Here is a 21,792-nt window from a genome sequence, read left to right as displayed (position 1 = left end):
ACCTATCAATTAAAAAATAATTATTATCATGGTTATTTTATCATATTATAAGTAAAAGTCAAAATCTATTTTTAAAACAGTAGACTTAATAACAAAACTACTAATTTAATGGACTACGCTGATGCCCGATCTTTTAGCAAAATTAGAAAGAAACTTCTTCATTTGATGTTAAAAGAATAAGAAATGGAAATACAAAGAAGAAATATCTTACCCAAATCATGTGCCCTTTTTGTATTTGTTTATTATTGTTGTCTTTCTCCACATCTTTATCTATTTATTTTATTAGAGAAAATAATCAATAATATGTGTATTTAAATTCTCTCTCGACTGAAAACACAAAAGAAAATATGCAAGAAACAAAATTTAAAAAATAAAAATTCTCGCTCACTATATATAAAAGATTTCAGTGTAAAGCAAAATTCATAGATGATTGCATATTTCTTTCTTCTCTTCATTTCTTCTTTAATAGAAAGTAAATACCTAAATTCAATTGCTAAAAATTTTGAGGAAACATATGAATGGATTGGGGATGAATCATTTATGAAAATTTTAAATGATCTCAACTTGTCACAAAAAAGAGATCCCCAAGATTTATAAGGAGTGAATAGTTGTGATTTATGACCGAAGAAACATGAAGGTAGAAATTGTTGTGCTATTTGTAGGTAATTAGTCTTTTTTAATGATAAAACATGTAGGTTAACTAAAGATCAGTAATGTTCTAAAATTATATAAATAATATTTATGTATGTGATGAAAATCATATGAGGAAAATATGAGTTTAATTGATGAATGATTTGCTAAAATTTGTTCATCAACTCTTTCTAATGTTGTATCCGAATTTCGTTGGGTATCGAACTTAATCAACTATTGCAAATAACGTTGAGTTTTTTTAAGATGAAGAAGAAGAATATAAACCCAAAAAAAATTGTAGTTTAAAAGTGAGAGGGAGCCCCTATTTTTATAGCTAACAAATAGTAGTATGAATATATTTTGATTGTGCCTTATTAGATAAGTCACAACCCTTCAGAAACGACTCTGCTCATCGGAAAAGACATAACCCTTTGAAAAAGTCACAACTCATCGGATAAGGCACAACCCTTTGTTAAAGTCACAATCCTTTGAAAAAGTCACAACTCATTGAAAATGTCACAACCTGTCAAAAAAGTCACAACCCTTTGAAAATGTCACAACTCATCACAAAAGTCATAATACATTAATGTGAAAAGGTAACAACTTTTAATAAAACTTAATTAAGTAAATTGAGTATTTTTAATTGGGGGTACTATGATAGTTCAACATTCATGTTTGGAAATTTATGTTTTTAAGGTAGTATATATATATATATATAGAGAGAGAGAGAGAGAGAGTTGTCAAAAAGGGTCAGTCCAGCCTCGCCTGGCCCAAGCCTCACAGGCCAGGGAATTTGAAGGGCTAGGGCGGGCTGGCCCTTCATTTAGAAGGGCTGAAAATGCTCAACCCAACCCTAGAAGGACCACGGAAGGGGGAGGGCTAACCCTTTTTTTTCTTTTCAAACTTAAAATTCTACGACATCAAGAATGAGAAGATTTTCAAAATAAATATGGCAAACAATGATGTTGTTTCAATATCACTAGCAAAAAAATCTAGTGTAATTAGCATGTATCTAAGATACTAGATATGTGAGATAGATGTATTTAGTGTGATACATCACACATATGCGAGCGAGATAAGAAAATGACGAGTGAGATGGGAGGAAGGTGAGGACACGAGATTTGTCAATGTATCCTAGATACAGTCCACTTGGATAGAGTATATCTAAAACAAATTACACATAATTTTGAGTCCATGTATCCCCAGATACATGTCTCTGGACACACAAAATCTGTTAAGATTTGTACTATTACAATATAGTGTGCATCTAAGTAATTAGCTCATACACTAGTGAAATTTTCTATAAGTTACCCTAAAATAAATAATCTTGGTCCATGGGCTGACCCCTGCTCGACCCTGATCAAGCCTTAAGGGTCAACGGTCAAGGGCTTATATATGTCGGGCTTATAAGCCTAATTTTAAAGGGGCTTGAAAAATCATATTTCAACCCTACCCCGATAATGGGTTGTATTGGTTCGGGCCCATGGGCTAAGCCTATTTTGAGGGTTCTCTATATATAATAAAGTAGAAATATAGACAAGGTGATGTTGCATCTTTCTATGGCCTCGATTTATATTGATCTTTTTTTCTCATATTTTCTAGTTTAAATTAATTATTGTATTAAAATTATTGAATTTATTATAAATAAATATTTTATTAACAGAGGAACAAATACAACAAAAACTCTTCACATTTTTTCTTTTATTTGATTGTCTCACTTCTAATCATAAAATGATAATATTGTTCTATATATTAAGTATTTTTATTATTCAATTTATTCACAAGGATTTATTACTCATGAGTTACACCTCTTTAATTTTTATTTTTAATAATATTCATAACTCCCTTAATTTTTATGTTCATACCTTCCAAACCTAAATTTGTAAGGCTATGATGTCTTATGGTATTCCTCTATTTTGCATATAAATTCATATTTTGTTTCATGATTCACATTAAGATTATCCTTTCTCTTTTTCATCATATTATTTGTGAATTGACTAACATGTAACCCAAAAAAAAAGTACATGAAGGTAAGAATATTTCATTATCAAGTCTTTATTTTTTCATTTCTTCAATTTTGCCTATATAATTCATATTTAGTTTCTCAAATTTTTATATTTGTTTTTATGTACATGGATATGTTTTTCTTAATATTTTATTTATGTATGTATTATCATTCACCAAGCAAGTATGATTTTAAAAAATATTTTTGTGATAATGAACAATATATTGTTAGTATGCAATTGCTCCTTTTAACCATAACTTTTCAGGATATAATGTAGTTTGATAATAGTATTTGTTAAATTTCAAGAGATGATTATTAATTATTATTGTTAGTACTATTGTAAAACTAATATACATATATATTATGTATGGTTTAATTTTCTTTCTTTTGATATAATTGTTTTTTAATTGGCATATGATATCTTATATTCAATTGGTATCATATGATGAATTTTTTGGAGCAAATTATGGTGGCGAATCTACTTATAAAGGAAGATGGTAGAATAAAAATGAAGCATAATTAGAAATTATTTTTTCTAGATATTTTTACTTTGAATTGTATTAGTTAACTTAGCTACTTTTGCAAGAATTTTTTAAAATTTTCATTTGTATAATAATTTAGCTACAATACAATGTGTTGTCAGTGTTAATCATTTGATCCTTTACTAGTCTACTTTTTTTGGTTATGAAACACAATTACTATAATTATCCCATTTCAACAATAAAAAAAAATTATGATGATAAGGAGTTTCAATTTTCTATACTTGCAAAAAAGTAATTGAAAAATAAAATGTTAATTTCATGATGTCATTTTTTTAGGATGTTACCATCTATTTTTGGTCGTTGTTCTTTCTTGTATTCAAAATTTCTATGCAGCCACCGATTGTTATATTTTCTTGTCCATTTTTGTATTTGCACCCCTTATTTTTACTTTTTTATTTAGTTTACAAATAAAATCAATTATTAATTTTTTAAAATGTCTAATAAAATTATGTATTTGAATTATTTATAACTCATATCTCCTCATCTTTCTTATAAGTTCTCATCTTATATATTATCATAACTTTTGTATGTTTCATTATGCGTAATTCGTATAAAAATTTAATAGTGTTTAAAAATTATAATAAACAAATGTAATAATAAATACACAGTCAAAAAACTAAAAACTCTTTTTACGAAATTAAATTTGTATTAAAAAATTTGTTGTACAACAAAAGATAGAGGAAATTAAAACATATAAAATTCTTCCAACATAATACCAAATATGTTTATTTCAAAATATTACTTTTATTTCATTTACTTCACCATAGTGAATATTTTATTCTGCTATATACATAAGAATAATTTACACTTAAAAAGGATGCAAAAAGAAATTTTAATTTATATGTTTAAAAAAATAAAAAAATGTATCATGTCGCAGATGAAGAGAAATATCAATATTATCTTATATATCCGACGCTAAATACTATTATCTTATAAACCTTTGTGTGTCAGATTATATTTCATACCCCCATCGTTCTTTTAACCACACAACCAATTTAAAAATTATCTGATAAGTATCTATTAGAATGGATTTTAACCATAGAGATTATCGTTCAAATTATGGTGCATGTATTAAACGAATAATCTCTACGGAGTTAAATATTTTATGTATATATTTTCTAAAATTAATTACTACTAATATGTTGTTTTTGGTGCTTCAAAAAGATTGAATATTGCACTTAATTTAATGGTGAGTTGTATAATCATAGTAGATTAAACCATTTTTAGTAATAATATTGAAACCAATTAGGTGCAATAATGAAACTTGTGTTTGGTAGAAGGTGTATCAATTATGATTGTATCAAAGCCACAAGTCAGAAAAAGGTATACAAAAATGTCCTAAAGTATTAGGTAGACTGTTAGCACCAAACTAACGACTACTACTATTATTAGTATATATAATTATATATATCACAAGTGAAAACTTCAAACTAACTACTACTACTAGCTAGTATTATTTTTTTCAAATAAGTTAAGTTGTTGCTTTTGGACTAAATGTTACATGCACAACATCCCTCTATATAAGTTGGGATAACAATGTCCATCATTTCATAAACTTGTGTTTATTTTCTTTCCAATTTTCTCTTAAATTAATTTAGACGTTAAATACAATGGCTTTTGCAGCAATTTTCCTATTTATTCTTTTTGCTTCTCCTATAATGTGTTATGGCAAGGATCACATTGTTGGAGGCAGCGATGGGTGGAGTCAATCTGGAGATTATTCCACTTGGGCATCTACTCAAACTTTCATTGTTGGAGACAACCTTGGTAACTGAATTTGCCTATATTTCTTTATTTTCCTTTCCCAAGGAATTACAATAATTTTTCATATGTTCATTTAACTAGTTATTATCCCGAAAAGTTGGAAGAAAGAAGAAAGGTGAATTTACGAGATAATAATTATTATAGTCTAGTGACTACATGAGAAATTTGTTGAAGAATGGCAAAAAGTCTGATATGGCGATTAATTAATTAGATTCGTGATCTCCTTATAAATCTTGGACAATCCACCAACTTTGGTGTGTGAGTTGGGCAAAATCTAATTTTACAAAATCAACTCAATTTTTCTTCATGCTTGCAAATATGTACAAAGTTTACTCAATTTAGAGATACTATATGCATGCTATATGTTGTATCCTTCGAAAAATTGAGATCATGTGTGGGAAGGTGATATTAATGTATTTTAGATGTATAAAGTTTGGTGTGCAAGTTTAACATAATCCATTACATTCAATTCGAACTCTACATATGTTTGTAGAAAAACAACGATTTGAGGTAAATATATATTTGGAAACTTACCCTCTCAACTTATCATCCACAAAGTCTTTTAACTCTTCATGATCTATCACTAACATCATATGAATCACTTAAAAGAACTAAGAATTAAAAATCATTTTTATTATATAATTAGATGGCTACATGAGGTGATTTCTCAATCGATTTGCCAAATCAAGTAACATTCTGAAGGATGTATTATTGAAAATATTATGATAGTTTTATGACTTCAAAAAAAATCACATCTTGTTCTAAGTTCAACCGACTAGATATAAAAACCATATATATGTTTGTACAGTCGGTATACCTTTTATGTTATTGGCTTTTATTTCATTTGTTATAATAAAACTATTGCTCGAGAATTATGTCGAATTGCAATAAGAGTTTTAAATATTACAATTAAACTAAGAAGCTCAGATGAGCAGTGGTAATTGGCAATGATATTAATATAGGTAAATTGTCTTTCGAGTACAATTCAATTCATCAAAATATTATATTGTGCATAAGCTTTTAAGCTTCCTTGCTTTCTAAAGCCGTGTCTGACATACATGTGAAATTGTAGAATAGGATATGGATGTGATATATTAAAATAGTAACAAGATATGTTTGGGCTTTGGCAGTGTTTAACTATGGTGGAAGTCATGGCGTGAACGTAGTAAGTAAAGATGATTATGACAATTGCAACACTGGAAATGCTCTCCTATCTTATACTGGTGGACAGAATAGCATACCCCTCTCAAGTGCAGGTGACATGTATTTTGTTTGTCCTACACTTAATCACTGTGACACTGGCATGAAATTGGCAATCAAAGTTGAAGGAACTTCCTCTGCCACAACACCTGCAACTCCCTATGGCACAAAGTCTATGCCACATAATGCTGCCTCTGGTACATTTGGCACTATGAGCAAAATGGTTTTTGGATTTTCACTTGCCTTGTTTGTATTCATGGGCTAGGAGAGAGGCAGTGCTATATATGAATTCGATTTCCTTTTTTTTATGTTCCATTTCATTTCTGTTTATTTCCTTGTTCATATTTTTTTAAGGAATAAGTAACTTTTTTGTTTTGGTTGTCAATGCATAAAATTTGAATTCCATTTATGTCAACATGGATTCAAAACTTAAAAGAAAGAAAAGGGGTGAAGAGAATTTACATGGGTGGCGGATTAGTCCATCTTCTCTTCATCTCTGACTTCGATCGAACCTCTTTCAGTTTGCCATCCGCTTCATAATCTCTTTCCATAACAAGGTTCACTCCTTCATCTGAATACCACCCAACTCCTATACATAGAGTCCCATCCTTGTTCACATCAACATAACTCGTAACGCCTCCTGGTAGCCAGAGAACAGTTGCATCCTGCATGTCTAACAATTCCTCTTCTCCAAAGTACACTGGATTTTCTGGGAGGCTTCTCTTCTTCAGGTTTTCCGTGCATAGGTAAACATATGGCATGCCATGAGTTGTTTCCGTTGTGTTGTCCTCACCGTAGATAGGTGTTGCACTCACCTCAAACACTTTCCAAGATCCAGTCAGCTCTGATGGTTGGATTCTTCTTCTTTGAGAAAAGGGCTTCACGTCCAGCTCCATGTCACTATTATTCTCAAAAGAAATTATTAGAACGTTCTATACTTACTCCATTTTGTTTTATATGGTCGTATTTGACTAAATATAAAGTTTAAAAGGGATTTTTTATACATACCAAAAGTACTTTTACAACTTATGGTCATGACATTTCTGTGAGAATAAGAGTAGCTTCCTTTTTTTTCTAAAGAAGAGCCTTTTTTTTTGTTATAACATCATGTTATTAAGGGTTCCGTGAAAAGTTTAAAGATAAAAGTTCCTAAATATCTAAAGGAGTAATTCTTTTTTAATAAGACTAAAAAGACAAGAACGTCATATAAAATGGAACACATAGGGAGTAGGAGTACTGTCATGCAGAACAGAATGCCAAATACAGGCTTTATAAGTATCCATCACATGAATATGTTTCAAACTGAAAGGAAATGAGACAATCCAGATGTCACATAATAAGGTGAGAGATAATTATTGGTCCAGTATCCTTCTTCAGTCCAGAAAAATCTCTGCCTATTCTAATTCCACAAATGGTGGTCAGTAACCAAATGTTGCAGTGAAGTTGCGCGCTGAGAGAGATGTTTGGAGGAAGGACAAAGAGAGGGGTAGTTAGGATTTATTTTGTTAGGTGTCTTTCCCTTATGTCTTTATCAAACATGTATTTATCTTCTTTTTTTGAGATAAGGGTAACTTTGTATTCACAAAAAGTTCATCATGAAAGGGATAATGAATTATAAACTTACATCTCACAGGGTGGTGGGCACACTCTCAAAAAGACATACAGAATTACAAGTTTCCTATAAAACTGACCATCTCTATGCTTTCCCCTACCAACTCTTGCTTACACCAAAAAAAATAAAAAACTTGAGCTTTTCATTTTTATCTTTTGAAAACTGATCATTTTGTCCTTCAAAACACCTAGCATTCCTTTCTTTCCATAGAGCTTCCATATTGGTTTATCCTTTCTTTGAGACATGGCTGGTGGGGTGTTAAGCACCTCTAGTAGCCTGGCCACATCCTCAATTTCCCAGTTATTCAAGGCCCTCCTGAACACTAAGTTCCACCCCTTTTTGGCGCCATACTTGAGCAACAGTAGCAGCAGATCTTTGTAAGCTCTGTAGAGGTTTGGGAATAAGTTCATCAGGCTATCATCCCCTTTTCAGATTTCATTCCAGAAATCTGTTTTCAGACCATTGGCCACACTAATATAAATGTTGTTATTGAACTATGGCCACATCCTTCTGATGGTCTTCCACACACAGCATCCAAACGACCCCATCACCTCCTCAGTAGTCCATTGGTTTAACAAGCCATATTTCCTTGCTATGGATCTTCTTCATAGGGCTCCATCTTCGGTACAAAATCTCCATAGTCATTTTTGTAGCAAGCAATCATTATGGATGCTAAGATCTCTCATGCCAAGGCCACCTTGTTTTCTGCTCAAAGTGGGTATCTCTCATTTCACGAGGTTGTAGCCTCTCTTCTCTTTTCCCTTGCGGCCTTGCCAAATGAAGGATCTTCTCATACTCTTGATTTCCTTCACAGTGCTCTTGGGTATTGGAAATAGACTCATCATGCATCTAAAGCTAACTTGATGAGAGTCAACCTACCCCCCAGTGGACTTTTCCATCTTGAGAGTCTTTTCTTACATCTCTCCATCACCTCATTCCATACCTCCAACTCCTTGTTTTTGGCCCCCAGCTGGCATGTATTTATCTATTGGTCTGATTTGCAACATATGAAGCAATTGAACTCACATGCCTGAACTTATTAATTGTTGAGTGTGGTGCCCAATAGGCACATTTTTGTTGAGGTTGGAGTGATCAATAGCATATAAGGTGTTAGTATGAGGACGGGAACAATTTTCAGATTTTGTTAACGCCAGACATTATATTGAAGGATTACAGAAGTCAACAGATTAACATTTCAGAATTACAACCTATAGCATCAAATATAAGATACCGATACCTTTGGTCAGCTAGATTAGCAGTACTAACCCACTGCTCTTCATACATAGCAACCCTCAATATTTGGATGTCTGAACCCCCATTATTGAACTCTATTGTGTGCACCATGCGGAGTCTCTTGTGACAACCTTTTACCAGACACTGTAAAGGAAAATAAAGGAAGAGAATTAACTTTCCTTCCAAGGAATGTATAAACCAAACATTACACTAGGATAATGTTGTTAATGGAAACTGATAAGATAGGAGACTTTTACATAGCAACGCTTAAGAAGGGAAACTGATAAGTAGGATTGCTTTTGACATCTCTCTCAAAGAAAACACTGGGTACAAAATAGTGCTAGTGTTGCTTCCCAGTGTCATTTTGAACTAAGGGAACAAACGAACTCACTCAACTAGTAAAAAAAAGAGGTCATGAAAAATAGCTGTTGTTTAAAGCACTGTTTTAGGTCACTCACATTGACTTCAAGAACACAGATTGAATGCATCTCCCTCACCCCATCACACCCCACCCTCAAACACCCGCAAGACGAATAGAGTGAGGTAAGATATTCCAAGACCACCAAAGGAAATGGGGACATTCATCAAATCCTAGAAGAAGCTAAAGAGGAGATTTGAAGTTGATAGAGTATATGGATATAAGAACTAGTTATATTCCCAAGATTGAACTTCGAGACTGATTGGAAGCAAGTAATAGGTTATTAAGTGCATATAGTGATTACAAAAGTTCCCGTCTTTGGAAAGCCACTAATAGGTGAAGAAGAAAGTCAACAAGGCTAACAGTTGGCTCTCATGCCTTTCAGCAAGTGTTGCCAAGCAAAAAGTACCACAAGAACAACATACCCAATGTAATCCCACAAGTGGAGCGGGGGATGATAGAGTGTATGCAAACCTTACCCCTACATGGGAGGTAGAGAGGTGGTTTTAGATAGAGCCTCAGCTCAAGGAAAAGCAGAACAAAGCAGTCCTGTAAAACAAAATAATGGAAATGAAAGAAGCCATGGCAATATACTACATAAAGCATGATAAAGTAATTTGAAGAAAATGAACAATAAATACTACAAAATAATACAACAATTGAAGTACATGAAACACATATGATAACACATATTGAAGGACAAGAAACACGAGGAATTTAACGACTAAAGCATGGGTTTTCAATAAAGAAACTGAATGGAAAAAATAACAAAAGCATGTAATGCAAGAAAAAATAACTTTAAACACAAGCAACAATTATCCGAACAAATAATTGAAAGAATTACCATTACATAAAGTATATTAAGTAAAATCACGGTAATAAAGATTAAACCATTCCAAAGTTCTGACTAGATGTAAAGAAACATGTTTAAGTTCCTTCTGATACAAAATTTTTAACTTCCTATTCGTTATCACCAAATATTCATTCTTAACAGTATGCTTAAAAGTTACAACCGGTATATCACTTTCAACCATGCTTATTGTTTTTACTCTTTAAGACAAAGCACATGGACAATGAGACTCATGACATGAGGCCTTGTGTTCAAGCACCACCTAAAATAGGGGAAAAGCATAAACTGGACTTCACCTAAATCCAAGTTTCAACCGTTAAACACATATTAAGCGAGCTTTTAACAAGATTGTTTTATGCCGTTTGAGCACAAAAATAAAACATCTCATGAACCTAGGTCCTTATTCCCAAACCATGATACTAAGAAACAACAAATACTTTTTTTGGGGAAAAGATTAAAGTTTATTGATATAATGGGGTAGAAACTAGTATGCAAGCTGCATATAGATATATAAATTCTTTTTAAAAGAAGGAATTATTTGTTGTAAAGAGCAGCCGGCCATCGAACTTAATTGGACTCCAATATGTGCTTTGTAAGTGTGCATAAAACAAAGAAGTTCGACAAATTTTAACAATGATTTTTCAACTCATTTAGATGCTCCTCTGTCTTTTAATTTCCATATGGTCCATATGACCTTCAGAGTTTTATTTCTCATGCTCTTCTGTTCCACCTCTTCTTTTTGAACTTCCATCGCAGTAACACATCTTTAATAGATCCTGACACAAGCCATTCAACTATAAAATATGTTCCACAAATTCACGTAGCCTGGGGGTGGCGTTCAGTTCTTCAGTTGCACATATATTAAACCAGATACAGAGAACTGTTTGTTGAGACTTATACGGATTGTAGTTGGGGTATCATCCTTCATATACCCTATCATGTATCACAGAATAAAGAACGATCACTCATTTAGCTATTCCCTTCTATGGTATCAGAGCCTTGCTCACACGAGACTGATCCTTGTTTCTTTCCTCACACAAAACCTGATCCACTGTCTCAATGGCTCCTCCTACCAACGTTGTTAGTGTTGGTAACACAACCGCAAGCAACCCCATCGTCCAATTCAATCCAGCCATGCAATTACCAATCAAGCTTATCAGCAGTCATAATTTTGCGACCTGGAAGGCACAGATTTCAATGCTCATGAATGGCCACAATAGTTGGCCATCTTAATGGCACCTCCGCTGCAACCACCCAAGACAATAACTCAAAACAATCAAAGCTCACCAAATCCTGCCTATGAGACCTTGTTCTGCCAGGATCAACTCATACAAATTCCCTCATGCATCAGTTGATCCAACACCTGCATCCATTGTTGCAAGTGCATCTTCTGCTCACAAAGCATGGACTCATCTCCATACTGTTTTTGCTAACAAGTCTCAGACTAGAATTTTTAGTCTCCGAGACCAGCTAGCTCATCTCCAAAAGGAATCTCAACCTATAGCAGATTATTTACACGAGGTTCGGTCACTCTCTAATGAACTCGCAACTGCTGGAGCACCATTTACAAATGAAGAACTCATTGTCAAGATTCTGAGTGGTCTTGGCCCTGAGTTTCAAGAGATTTCCGCAGCTATCAGATCACGTAATACGTTTATCACTTATGAGGAATTATATGAGAAGTTGATTAATCATGAACTCTTCCTAAAATATGAAGATGCTAAGAAAACACCTCTTATAACTGCAGCAATTTCTCAACGGACCAGCATTGCTTCTCCTCGCAACAACAACAACCGGAGGCAAGGAAACAATGCCTCGCCTAACAATCAACAGTGATGCCCTCAACAGAACAGGGAACAACAATGGCGCCCTCAACAGAACAGGGAACAACGGACCCCAAGGAGAAATCAGCAATGGCAGCAACAACCTTCGGGCAATGAACTATGATGTCAACTCTGTGATCGTCCTGGTCACTCAGCAAGAGCCTGTCGCTCACAGTCCCATAATCACTTCCAAGCACGTGCCAACTATGATGGCCGTCTAAACCAACAACAGGAACCTTGGATTGTGGATACTGGAGCCACTCATCACATTACATCTGATGCTCACAGCCTAACTACTACACAGGATTATCATGGTCCAGAGACGGTCTCAATGGGTGATGGTAATACCATACCAATTTCCCACACTGGTAACACTAATTTCTGTGCATCAAAATATCAATTTACCTTGCTAAATACTTTGTGTGCCCCTTCCATAAAAAGAAATTTTATCTCAGTCTCACAATTCTGTTGTGACAATCAGACATCTATTGAATTTTTCCCTTTTCATTATCTTGTGAAGGACTTGACTACAGGGGCGCCTTTAGTACGCGGACAGAGTAAATGTGGACTTAATGAGTGGCCACCAGGTAGTACAAGCACCCATCCCCAATGCAATTTGGCCACTCCTTTGCACCTATGGCATCGGTGCTTGGGACATCCCAACAAACGCGTTTTAAATAAGCTTTGCAGAAGTTTTTTCTTCCATTTTCAGATTCAAAAGCTATTGCACTATGTAATTCTGGTTGTTCAAATAAAATGCACAGGTTACCATTTTCTGAAAATTCCTTGCAAAGCAAACGACCTTTACAAATAATTTACAGTGATTTATGGGGACCTTCCCCCGTGTTGTTTGTTGATATTAAAAATTATTACGTTTTATTTGTTATCAATTTTCAAATTATATGTTGTTATACACATTAAAATTTAAGCATGAAGTTGTCGAGGTTTTCAAAAGTTTACATCCCTTGCTTGAGCGACAATTTGAAACAAAAATTCTCCCTTGCAGGTTTCAATAAATGCAAGTTTGACTCCTCCCTGTTTATTTTAAATACATCTGGCTTTACAGCATATGTGCTCATTTATGTCGATGATGACATTATAATTACTAGCAATCACATCTTTGGTGTTTGTCATATTATTAATGGTCTGTCTAATCGTTTCTCTGTTAAGGATCTAGGTGCACTGCATTTCTTTCTAGGAGTTGAAGTCCTTCGCACTACTAATGGTATTTTTTGGTCTCAGCAAAAGTACATTATGGATCTACTGCATGATGTTCATATGCAGGACAGCACAAGTGTTCCTACACCAATGTGCTCCACCAAAATTTTTTCTACTTCGAAGAGCGATTCATCAGTTGATATTTCCAAATATCGGTAGCTCATCGGCAAGCTTCAATATCTATCCTTCACTTGGTCAGATATTGCATTTACTGTAAACAAGCTTGCTCAGTTTATGCATTGTCCTAACCAAGATCACTAGAAGGTGGTTAAATGCTTGTTCAGGTACCTCAATAGAACTCCCTCCTATGATATTCGAGTGCCTAAGGAGCAAGATTCAAGGCTGGTTGCTTTTTCTGACTCTGACTGGGCAGGAGACCCTATTGATCGCACCTCCACTACCGGTTACGTGGTTTATCTTGGCAGCACTCCTATCTCTTGGTTGTCTAAGAAGCAGCGCTCAGCTTCACGTTCTTCTACGGAGGCTTAATATCGTGTTGTAGCAGCTACTGCTACAGAAATTAATTGGCTAGTCAATCTTTGTCAAGAACTTCAGTTTCCTCTCACTGGACTTCCCAAAATCATGTGTAACAATGTTTGTGCAACCTACATTTGCCGGAAACCCGTGTTCCATTTCCACTTCGTTCGGGAACTGATGCAGGCAACACTCTTTAAGTGAAGCATTTTACTCTACTGATCAGGTAGCGGACATACTCACCAGGCCACTTCCGCGTGCTTCCTTCGAACGAGCTTTCAACAAGTTGGGTGTTGTCGATGTCGCAACCAACTTGCGGGGGCATAACAGTGGAACAAACCTACTGTAATTATTCTTGTTATTTGTTTCCTAGATTTTAGGGATTTTTTACTTCTTTTCTAATTGTAGGACTTTGTTCAGATACAGTTACGGTTGAGACTTACACAGATTGTAGTTTGGGTATCATCCTTTATATACTCTATCATGTATGACAGAATAAAGAACGATCATTCAATTAGATATTCCCTTTCAAAGATGGGTTCCTTTACATAAGATAACATTGATAAAAATATGTTTTGGTTACTCTTGAAAACTAATATTTGAAGTTAAATATTGAACATAACATTTGTTGCTACTTTGATTTGCTCATGAATGATTTAATTGTTTGTTGACCTTTTATTTTAGATAAGATAATGCCCATATACTCCCCATTCCATATTAACTTAAGTTTTGATGTGTTTCACACCCTTTAAGAAAAGTAGGTTAGGACATAAACTAATTTTCCATTTCTACCCTTATTGATTATTGTCAAAAATAACTAAACATTAATTTTAATTATTAATTCCAACACTAACTTAAAGGGTAAAATTGATAGAACATTTTAAAAGTAGTCTTGAAGATTAAAAACTTAAGTTAATTTGAAAAATGAAAAAGGGCTCAAAGCTTAAGTTAATATGGAATGGAGGGAGTGTGTGTGTGTGTGTGTCTATATATATATATATATATGTGTGTGTGTGTGTGTGTGTGTGTGTGTGTGTGTGTGTGTGTGTGTGTATACATATAAGATTTTATTTTTCTTAAAAAAATTAATAAAAGTTCGGTTCATCGGTGCACCGAAGCACTGAGACCCTTACACCGAACCGAAGAATCGAACTTTTGAAAAGGTAACACTGACATTGAACCCAAAAACAAAAGAACCAAAACCAAAGAACTAAATTAGTTCGGTTCGGTTTGGTTTTTAAGTTCTCCGATATATATGTTCACCCCTAGTGTAGCCTCTATGCAAGCAAGGCATAGAGCAACCAATGACTAACATCCACATCTTCTTGTACATTAACCGAAAGAGTTGGTTTGGTCCTTGTGAGGTCAAAACCAATGGAAGAAAATTCTATGTGCCAATTTACTTGGCTAGGAATTGAACTTGGAGAGCAAGCTAGAATTTGTGGAGGACAAATTGTGTCTTTCTTTTTCCTTCTCATTTTGAGCTTCGAGCCCAAGCTTGGCCACCAATAAAATGATGACCATTCTCCATGGTTGAAATCCATCCTAAAACTCATAGCAAAATAGAGTAGAAGAGTAGAGAATTAAGAGAGCAATTCTCTTAGATGTATTTAGGATCTCTCCCCTATCTTTGTTAATATAAAAGCAATTGTTCTCTAGTGGATGTAGGATCGTTCTGATTCAAATCATTCCAGACGTGAAACATAGCTCAATTTGCGTGCTACTAGCATTGGTTGCACTATTTGATTTGGAGCTTCAACAGCTTGATGTCAAGACTGTTTTGTTACATAGTGATCTAGAAGAGACAATCTATATGGATCAGCCTAAAGGTTTCATAATTGAGGGAAAAGAAGCTCATGTATTCCAACTGAAGAAGTTCGTGTATGGCTTGAAGCAATCCCCTAGACAGTGGTACAAGAGGTATGATGCATTCATGACTACACATTGGTTCTCGAGGAATCCATTTGATAGTTGTGTGTATCACAAGAAGATGACCGGTAACTCTATGATTTATTTACTATTGTATGTTGATGATATGCTTATTGTTGCTAAAAACATCATAAGGAAAAATATTTTGAAGAAATTGTTGCACAACAACAATTTGACATGAATGATTTTGGAGTTGCAAAGAAAATCGTTGGAATGGAGATTTCAAGAGAAGATAGTGTTGTACATCTTTCACGGAAAAGGTACATCAAAAAGGTTCTTGAGAGATTCAACATGCATATGAACAAGCCTATAGCACATCATTAGCTTCTCATTTGAATCTTTCAGAGTTACAAAATGCCTCAGTTTGGGGATGGGGTGGAGCATATGTCAAAGGTTCCTATGCTAGGGTAGTTGGTAGCATTATGTATGCTATGGTGTGCACACGTCCAGATATTGCTCAATCTGTAATTGTGGTTGTAAGTGCGGTAAACACCACATGGCAAATACCAGCAAAAGGCATTAGGAAGTTGTTAAGTGGATATTGAGATATCTCAAAGGAGCTTCTAATGTTAGTTTAGCCTTTCAAAAAAGTGAAGGTATTTCAATTCTCTGTTGTGTAGACTCTAACTATGAAGTGGATCTTGATAGAACGACGTCATGGGATACATCTTTACTCTTGTTGGTAGTGCAGTTAGTTGGAAATTGAATTTACAGTTGATTGTCGCTTTATTGTCGCTTTGTCTACAACAGGAGGCAGAATATATGGCAGCAATGAAAGCAATGAAGGCAGTGAAAGAAGCTATCTGGTTGAAAGGTTTGGTGGCGAGTTTGGTTCGGCTAGAATCAACTCTAAGATGTGATAGTCAAAGTGCTATTCAATTGATTAAAAATAAAAAAATTGCATAAGCGCACCAGACACATTGATGTCAGATTTCATTTCATTCGAGATGTCATTGAAGAGGAACTATCAAAGTCGAGAAAGTTAATAGACGATAACGCTACTGACATGTTGACCAAGTCACCAAGATAGGTCCGCTTGCCATTTTTGCACACTGCAAGGACTTGGCGAGAGTATGCATCAACTGATGATGCAACTCTGAGAGAAGAACGGCTAGGTGGAGCTAATGTGTTCAACGAAGGTTTGATTCTTCTTGTTTCTTACACTTATATAAACTAAAAGTACTATTTGACAATTTTGAAAAAAATTTAGTGAGCCTCAAGATTTCTCAACTGCAAGTACACTATCTAATATTTTCTATCTCGCCAAATATGAGCATTTCAATGCCTTTCAATATCATACTCCAAATGTTTAGCTGCAAAGGCAAATTCAATAACACTAGTAAATACTCCTTAGGATTGATAATGATGCAGATGAAGGGGATTATTCACTCATCTTCACACAGCATTAACTAAATGCTTTATCAAGAAAAAGATGTATTTTTTAAGCAACCAATAGTAATTACAAATCCTGACAAGAGAAATTTGTACTTCTAATATAAATTGTAAATATCAGTTCATCAATATAGCACGTCACTAACCTTTTTCCTTTTGATAAGGATGTCACTAATCCAACTATATTTTGGTAATGCTCTTTGGATTAGTAAAAAGTTATATTGTTCGGATTCTTCAAAAATGTCAACGCGTGCATATCGGATGATTTTCCAAAAGTAGTGTATTTTTGGAGAATCCGACACAGGTGTGTTATTGAACATGAAGAGTTCGTGCAACTTAAGTAAAGAGTACTCTGATTTCTTTTCTTTTCCTACCAGTTATGTCTAAAAGGTTCCCCATTTAAGGCATGAAGGAAAAGTAATATCTCGAATTTTATGCTAAATTGTTAGGTGTATGTACATGTATCAATCAAGTGAATCTTGTTAGCAGAAGTAGTCCAATTCCTTTTCTTTTTCTACCAGTTACACAGCAAAAAAAAAACACAAACTAAATTTAACCAAGATAACATGTGAGACTTACTTGCTCGAACTTAAAAGTTGGTGAGAGGTAATAGTTAGACTCATCCGATTCACCAACTGGGATATCAACTGGGCCTCTTGAGTAAGATCCATCCTGCAAATAGATAGGACCTTTTACTAAAACTCTTTGTAGTAATGAACTAGAATGGAATTGACCAAAAGCACTAGGAACCATAATCACCATTAATGGCATCACAAAATTAACACAATAGAGAACTAATGTCATGAACACCAAGTTAGCTTTACCTCAAAGAATACAAGACCAGGTTCCATTCCCATAATGTCTTCCTCCATAATATCAGTCTTTCCAAAGTCAAAAGATTCAAACTTAGGCAAATTTCTTGATTTTCTATCAGGTGTATCATGTATATCGAAGGACAATGCTGCATCTGTGAAGTTCTCTAGGCTTCTATTGTCATCCCCATTCGATTCTGGAACTTCCCCGTGTGGATTCACTGTTACCCAATTTACTTTCCTTCGAATTAGAGATCTTTGACTGGCAGAAGCTGATGACTCTATATCAATACGAGAGAGAGTATAGCAGTCAAAGAGGTGTTCATTCTTGTTGCCAATCTCAATAGGCTCCATCTCTGCCGTGATGGGAGAAAAAACAGCTCCAACTCCCTTCCATATCCCACTGACACTACTGATAAATGTATTCCATGCAGGTAAGATAACAGGTTCCTGAAACGAAAGCATACATCTATGGATTTGGAAAGAAACGAAAAAACAAAGAAAACGTAAAACTTGAATAGACATAATTTTGATTATACGCTCATGAATAATGCATCAACATAAAAGTCCAGTATGGGCTAACTGGAAGTGGCTGTGAAGTATCTGCGCCAGGCAAATGATAACTCCTGCATAATATGTTTGAAATCACCATGTTCGCTTTGTCTTCTCAAGCTATGTTCTACCTGGCAAAAATTCATCACACTTCCTAAATTTCTGAAATTCCTAGAACCTACCCGTCATTGACTTGTAAGGCATTAATAGAAGGTGTCTTGAAAATAAATACTGTAGCAGTAGTTTAATATAAGAATTTATAAATTAACTTTGTGCTTTCAAAACAATTTTGAAAAGCTAACAACACTATGATTTCAAAGAAAACTTCATCACATTAATGTTCACAATCAGCTTATTGGACCCACTACAAGTAGATCTTAAAGGTATAATCAACTTCCTCAAAGACCTTGGTCCTCTTCTACTAGTCGAAACCACAAATCACTCTGGTAAGCTAGCAAACTACTTCCAATAGCAGAACGTTCCATGACTTGCCATGTGTTTTTCTGTTATATCTAATTGGATATAAGACAGAGAACTTGTGCATAAGTCGGCTCGCACATGCAGTCATTCCAGCTGCTGACAGAAACGTCAAGCCATCCCCAATTTCACAGCTCACATGAACAGCTTATCATGTAGCAAATGAGCCAATTTCCATACGACATGTTCCAACATGTACCAGACACCTTTGGTTGCTAAATGCTGGAAGCATGCCAGACTTGAGTCAAAATAAGAGTTTGTCCCAAATTCCAAAAACAAATGAAGTAGACTGCATGCCAAGAGAAGACTACAGCACAAAATTACGTTGGGATAACAAAATAAAAGTAAATGGAGGCCAAATAAAGTTTACATACGGATATATATTTCCGAGTTGCATTCATAAATTCACTCCCATTAGAAATCAATCAGCTACACCTCAAAACCACAAATTGAAAGAATTCAGCTGCATACAAGTCAATTCATCACTTGCATTACAAATTATAAACAAAATTTACCTGCGTCTGTAAAACAGTTTCGACTTCCATTAACATAGCACTAGATATCATAACTCTATCACCTTTGTTTTTCCTAGTAACATTTCTCATCCTCTTTCCACCTCTTTTTCTCCTCCCCCTCCTCGGCTTATCTCTTTCCTTGTCCGTCTTTGCCATTTCGTTGTCAATACTCCACACATTTTCCTTCCCCTTCCCATGTACTTTGGCCCTCTCCCTACTGTCGAACTTTCTACTTCCAGTATCCCTGCAGGAAACGCAAGGATAGCAATAATTGGGTTTATGTATTGAAGGTGTAGTGTAATGGTAACTGCTGGATCTCAGGAGCTTAAAGGATTTGCAAGCGTCTAGAGATGGAGATTGTATGATTGTGTTCATATTTGGTTATGAAGATTGTTAGGGTTCAGCTATCATTTCGTAACAAATTAACACAAGGAGAGTACAACCATTTGGGGATGTAAAATTTCGGAGGACGACCTGACACAGTGACACGTCGCACTCCATTAATTAATTAATGGACGGAAAATCCTCTCTATCCCTAACTAAAAAACTCGAGGAAAGGATCAAAATAGTTCCTTTTCTTTGAATTAAGGTTCAAAATGATCCTTCAATTTTCATGTGGATCATTAATAGTTTTATATATTTTTGTAATATTAGTGTACTTTTAGTTTTCTTCAAAATTTTATCTATTTTTTAATTTTAATTTTATTCATAACCTATGTATAGAATGTTCAACAGTCATTATATCTATTTAGTAGAAATAACAACTACATATGAAAGAATATAATAAGAAAAACACTTTATTTTGTTTAGTAGAAATCGTATTACAGGTAAAGTCGAGAGATTTATCACGATAACTTCACGTGTAAAAGTACAATTTTTTCTTTTCCTGCAAAGTCATATGTTAAGATGTTTTTAGTTTAGATGCAGTAATATTTCTAGTGAATAAAACAATGTGTTTTTCTTATCACCTTCTCTCAGATAGACTTATTATTTCTATTATTTATATAAAAAGACGATTAGACATTCCTTATATAAAATTTCGGACAAAATTAATGTTAAAAAATAGGTAAAATTTTACGGGAAGATCAAAAGTGCATAAATTTTGCAAACATAAGGGACTATTAGTGCTCCATGTGAAAACTCAAGAATCACTTTGAGTCTTAACTCAAATATAAGGGATTATTTTGAGTCTTTCCACAAAAAACTTCTACAAAAAGAAAAAAAAGCCAAGTGTTCAGTGTTTGGATTCGTTTTTTTACTAGTTAACTAAATAGCGCTTCGCGCGATCATACTTTTGTATATTAATTCATAAAAAAATTGAAGCAATGTAAAAATCAAATAGATATTAACAATCAAAGAAAAAAATAATAGAATTAAATTAGTTTCAAGAATTAAGAACATAATTATAATTTTTCCTCGGAACAATATAAAGACATATTTTTTTATGCACCAATTTTATATAATTGTTATCTCACCTTGGGGTGTTTTAAATTATTTATGTTATTTCACTGATATTTTCCTTTATATAATAGTATTTATGTTTATATATTTATTTAACTATATAAAATTAGTGTTCACGTAATTTTTCTTGCTTATGATATAAATTTTTCACAATTATTACTCTAAAGTATGAACATGTCAATTTGTTTAATTATTAATATTAATAGCCTAAACTTTTTTGTTATATATTTGCGCAAAACTTTCGTATGAAAGGATAAAAATTAATATTTCATGAAAAATTTACATTAAAATTAGAAATAATAAATACATAAGAGAGCTCAAATATCAATTTTGTATATAAACAAAGTAAATTATATAATTCAAACACTATATAAAGTTAAAGAAGTTAAAAGCGAATATCCATGATTTCATCTATCAATGTGTGGATGAGTTTTGATTTGCAATAAAAAATATGAAAATTTTGGACAATAAATAATAATAATTGTGAGTTTTATTCTTATAATAATATACTAATAAAATAAATTAGAAAATAGGAAAAAATTATTTTTTTGGTTGGTGCATTTTTTACCGTCAACTTTAATCATGAATTCATCATGAAACATATATAATAAATATAAATGGATGTTAGAATTATTTTATTTTATGGAGAGTTACGCCTTTCCATTTTTAAAATTTATTTTGTGAGCAATTATTTTATTCTTTAATTGACTAATTATGTAAATATTCTTTAGATTATTGAAAATTAGATAAAAGGAGAAATCTCATAAATTATGAGAGTTAAAGGAATGGTAATTCTTTTTCAAGCTATTTCAAATGATATTTCATTAGATTGCTTTATTTTAATAAATTTTCATTCATTAAAAGAAAAAAAAAGATTTGAGTGAT

General features: G+C 33.6%; 2 protein-coding genes across 2 annotated transcripts; one reads left to right on the top strand and one right to left on the bottom strand.

Moving 5' to 3' along the window:
- Positions 1 to 4,726: 4,726 nt before the first annotated feature.
- LOC107002253 (mavicyanin) lies at positions 4,727 to 6,456 on the top strand. The gene is made up of 2 exons (XM_015200197.2): positions 4,727 to 4,944; positions 6,072 to 6,456. Exons 1-2 carry the CDS (start codon positions 4,788 to 4,790, stop codon positions 6,404 to 6,406), a joined length of 492 nt encoding a protein of 163 aa, XP_015055683.1. The 5' UTR covers positions 4,727 to 4,787; the 3' UTR covers positions 6,407 to 6,456.
- LOC107002252 lies at positions 5,931 to 19,927 on the bottom strand. The gene is made up of 5 exons (XM_015200196.2): positions 19,447 to 19,927; positions 17,915 to 18,352; positions 17,670 to 17,762; positions 8,991 to 9,130; positions 5,931 to 7,041 (listed from the first exon to the last, which is right to left on the bottom strand). The coding sequence occupies exons 1-5, from the start codon at positions 19,819 to 19,821 to the stop codon at positions 6,600 to 6,602; spliced, it is 1,488 nt and encodes a 495-aa protein (XP_015055682.1). The 5' UTR covers positions 19,822 to 19,927; the 3' UTR covers positions 5,931 to 6,599.
- Between the last annotated feature and the right edge of the window lie 1,865 nt (positions 19,928 to 21,792).

The sequence above is a fragment of the Solanum pennellii genome, chromosome 10 (assembly GCF_001406875.1).
Source record: "Solanum pennellii chromosome 10, SPENNV200".
In the NCBI taxonomy this organism is placed as follows: Eukaryota; Viridiplantae; Streptophyta; class Magnoliopsida; order Solanales; family Solanaceae; genus Solanum; species Solanum pennellii.
The sequence above is the reverse complement of the archived record's forward strand: the minus strand, read 5'-3'. Positions and strand labels throughout refer to the sequence as shown.

What these genes read in the sequence shown, in the direction of transcription:
- LOC107002253 (XM_015200197.2), top strand. Translation starts at nt 4,788, where the DNA reads ATGGCTTTTGCAGCAATTTTCCTATTTATTCTTTTTGCTTCTCCTATA. An exon ending in CATTGTTGGAGACAACCTTG is followed by an intron (nt 4,945 to 6,071) that starts GTAACTGAATTT and finishes GGGCTTTGGCAG; the next exon opens with TGTTTAACTATGGTGGAAGT.
- LOC107002252 (XM_015200196.2), bottom strand. Translation starts at nt 19,821, where the DNA reads ATGAACACAATCATACAATCTCCATCTCTAGACGCTTGCAAATCCTTT. An exon ending in AAACTGTTTTACAGACGCAG is followed by an intron (nt 18,353 to 19,446) that starts GTAAATTTTGTT and finishes CTTTCGTTTCAG; the next exon opens with GAACCTGTTATCTTACCTGC. An exon ending in GCTAATCTAGCTGACCAAAG is followed by an intron (nt 7,042 to 8,990) that starts GTATCGGTATCT and finishes TGAGAATAATAG; the next exon opens with TGACATGGAGCTGGACGTGA.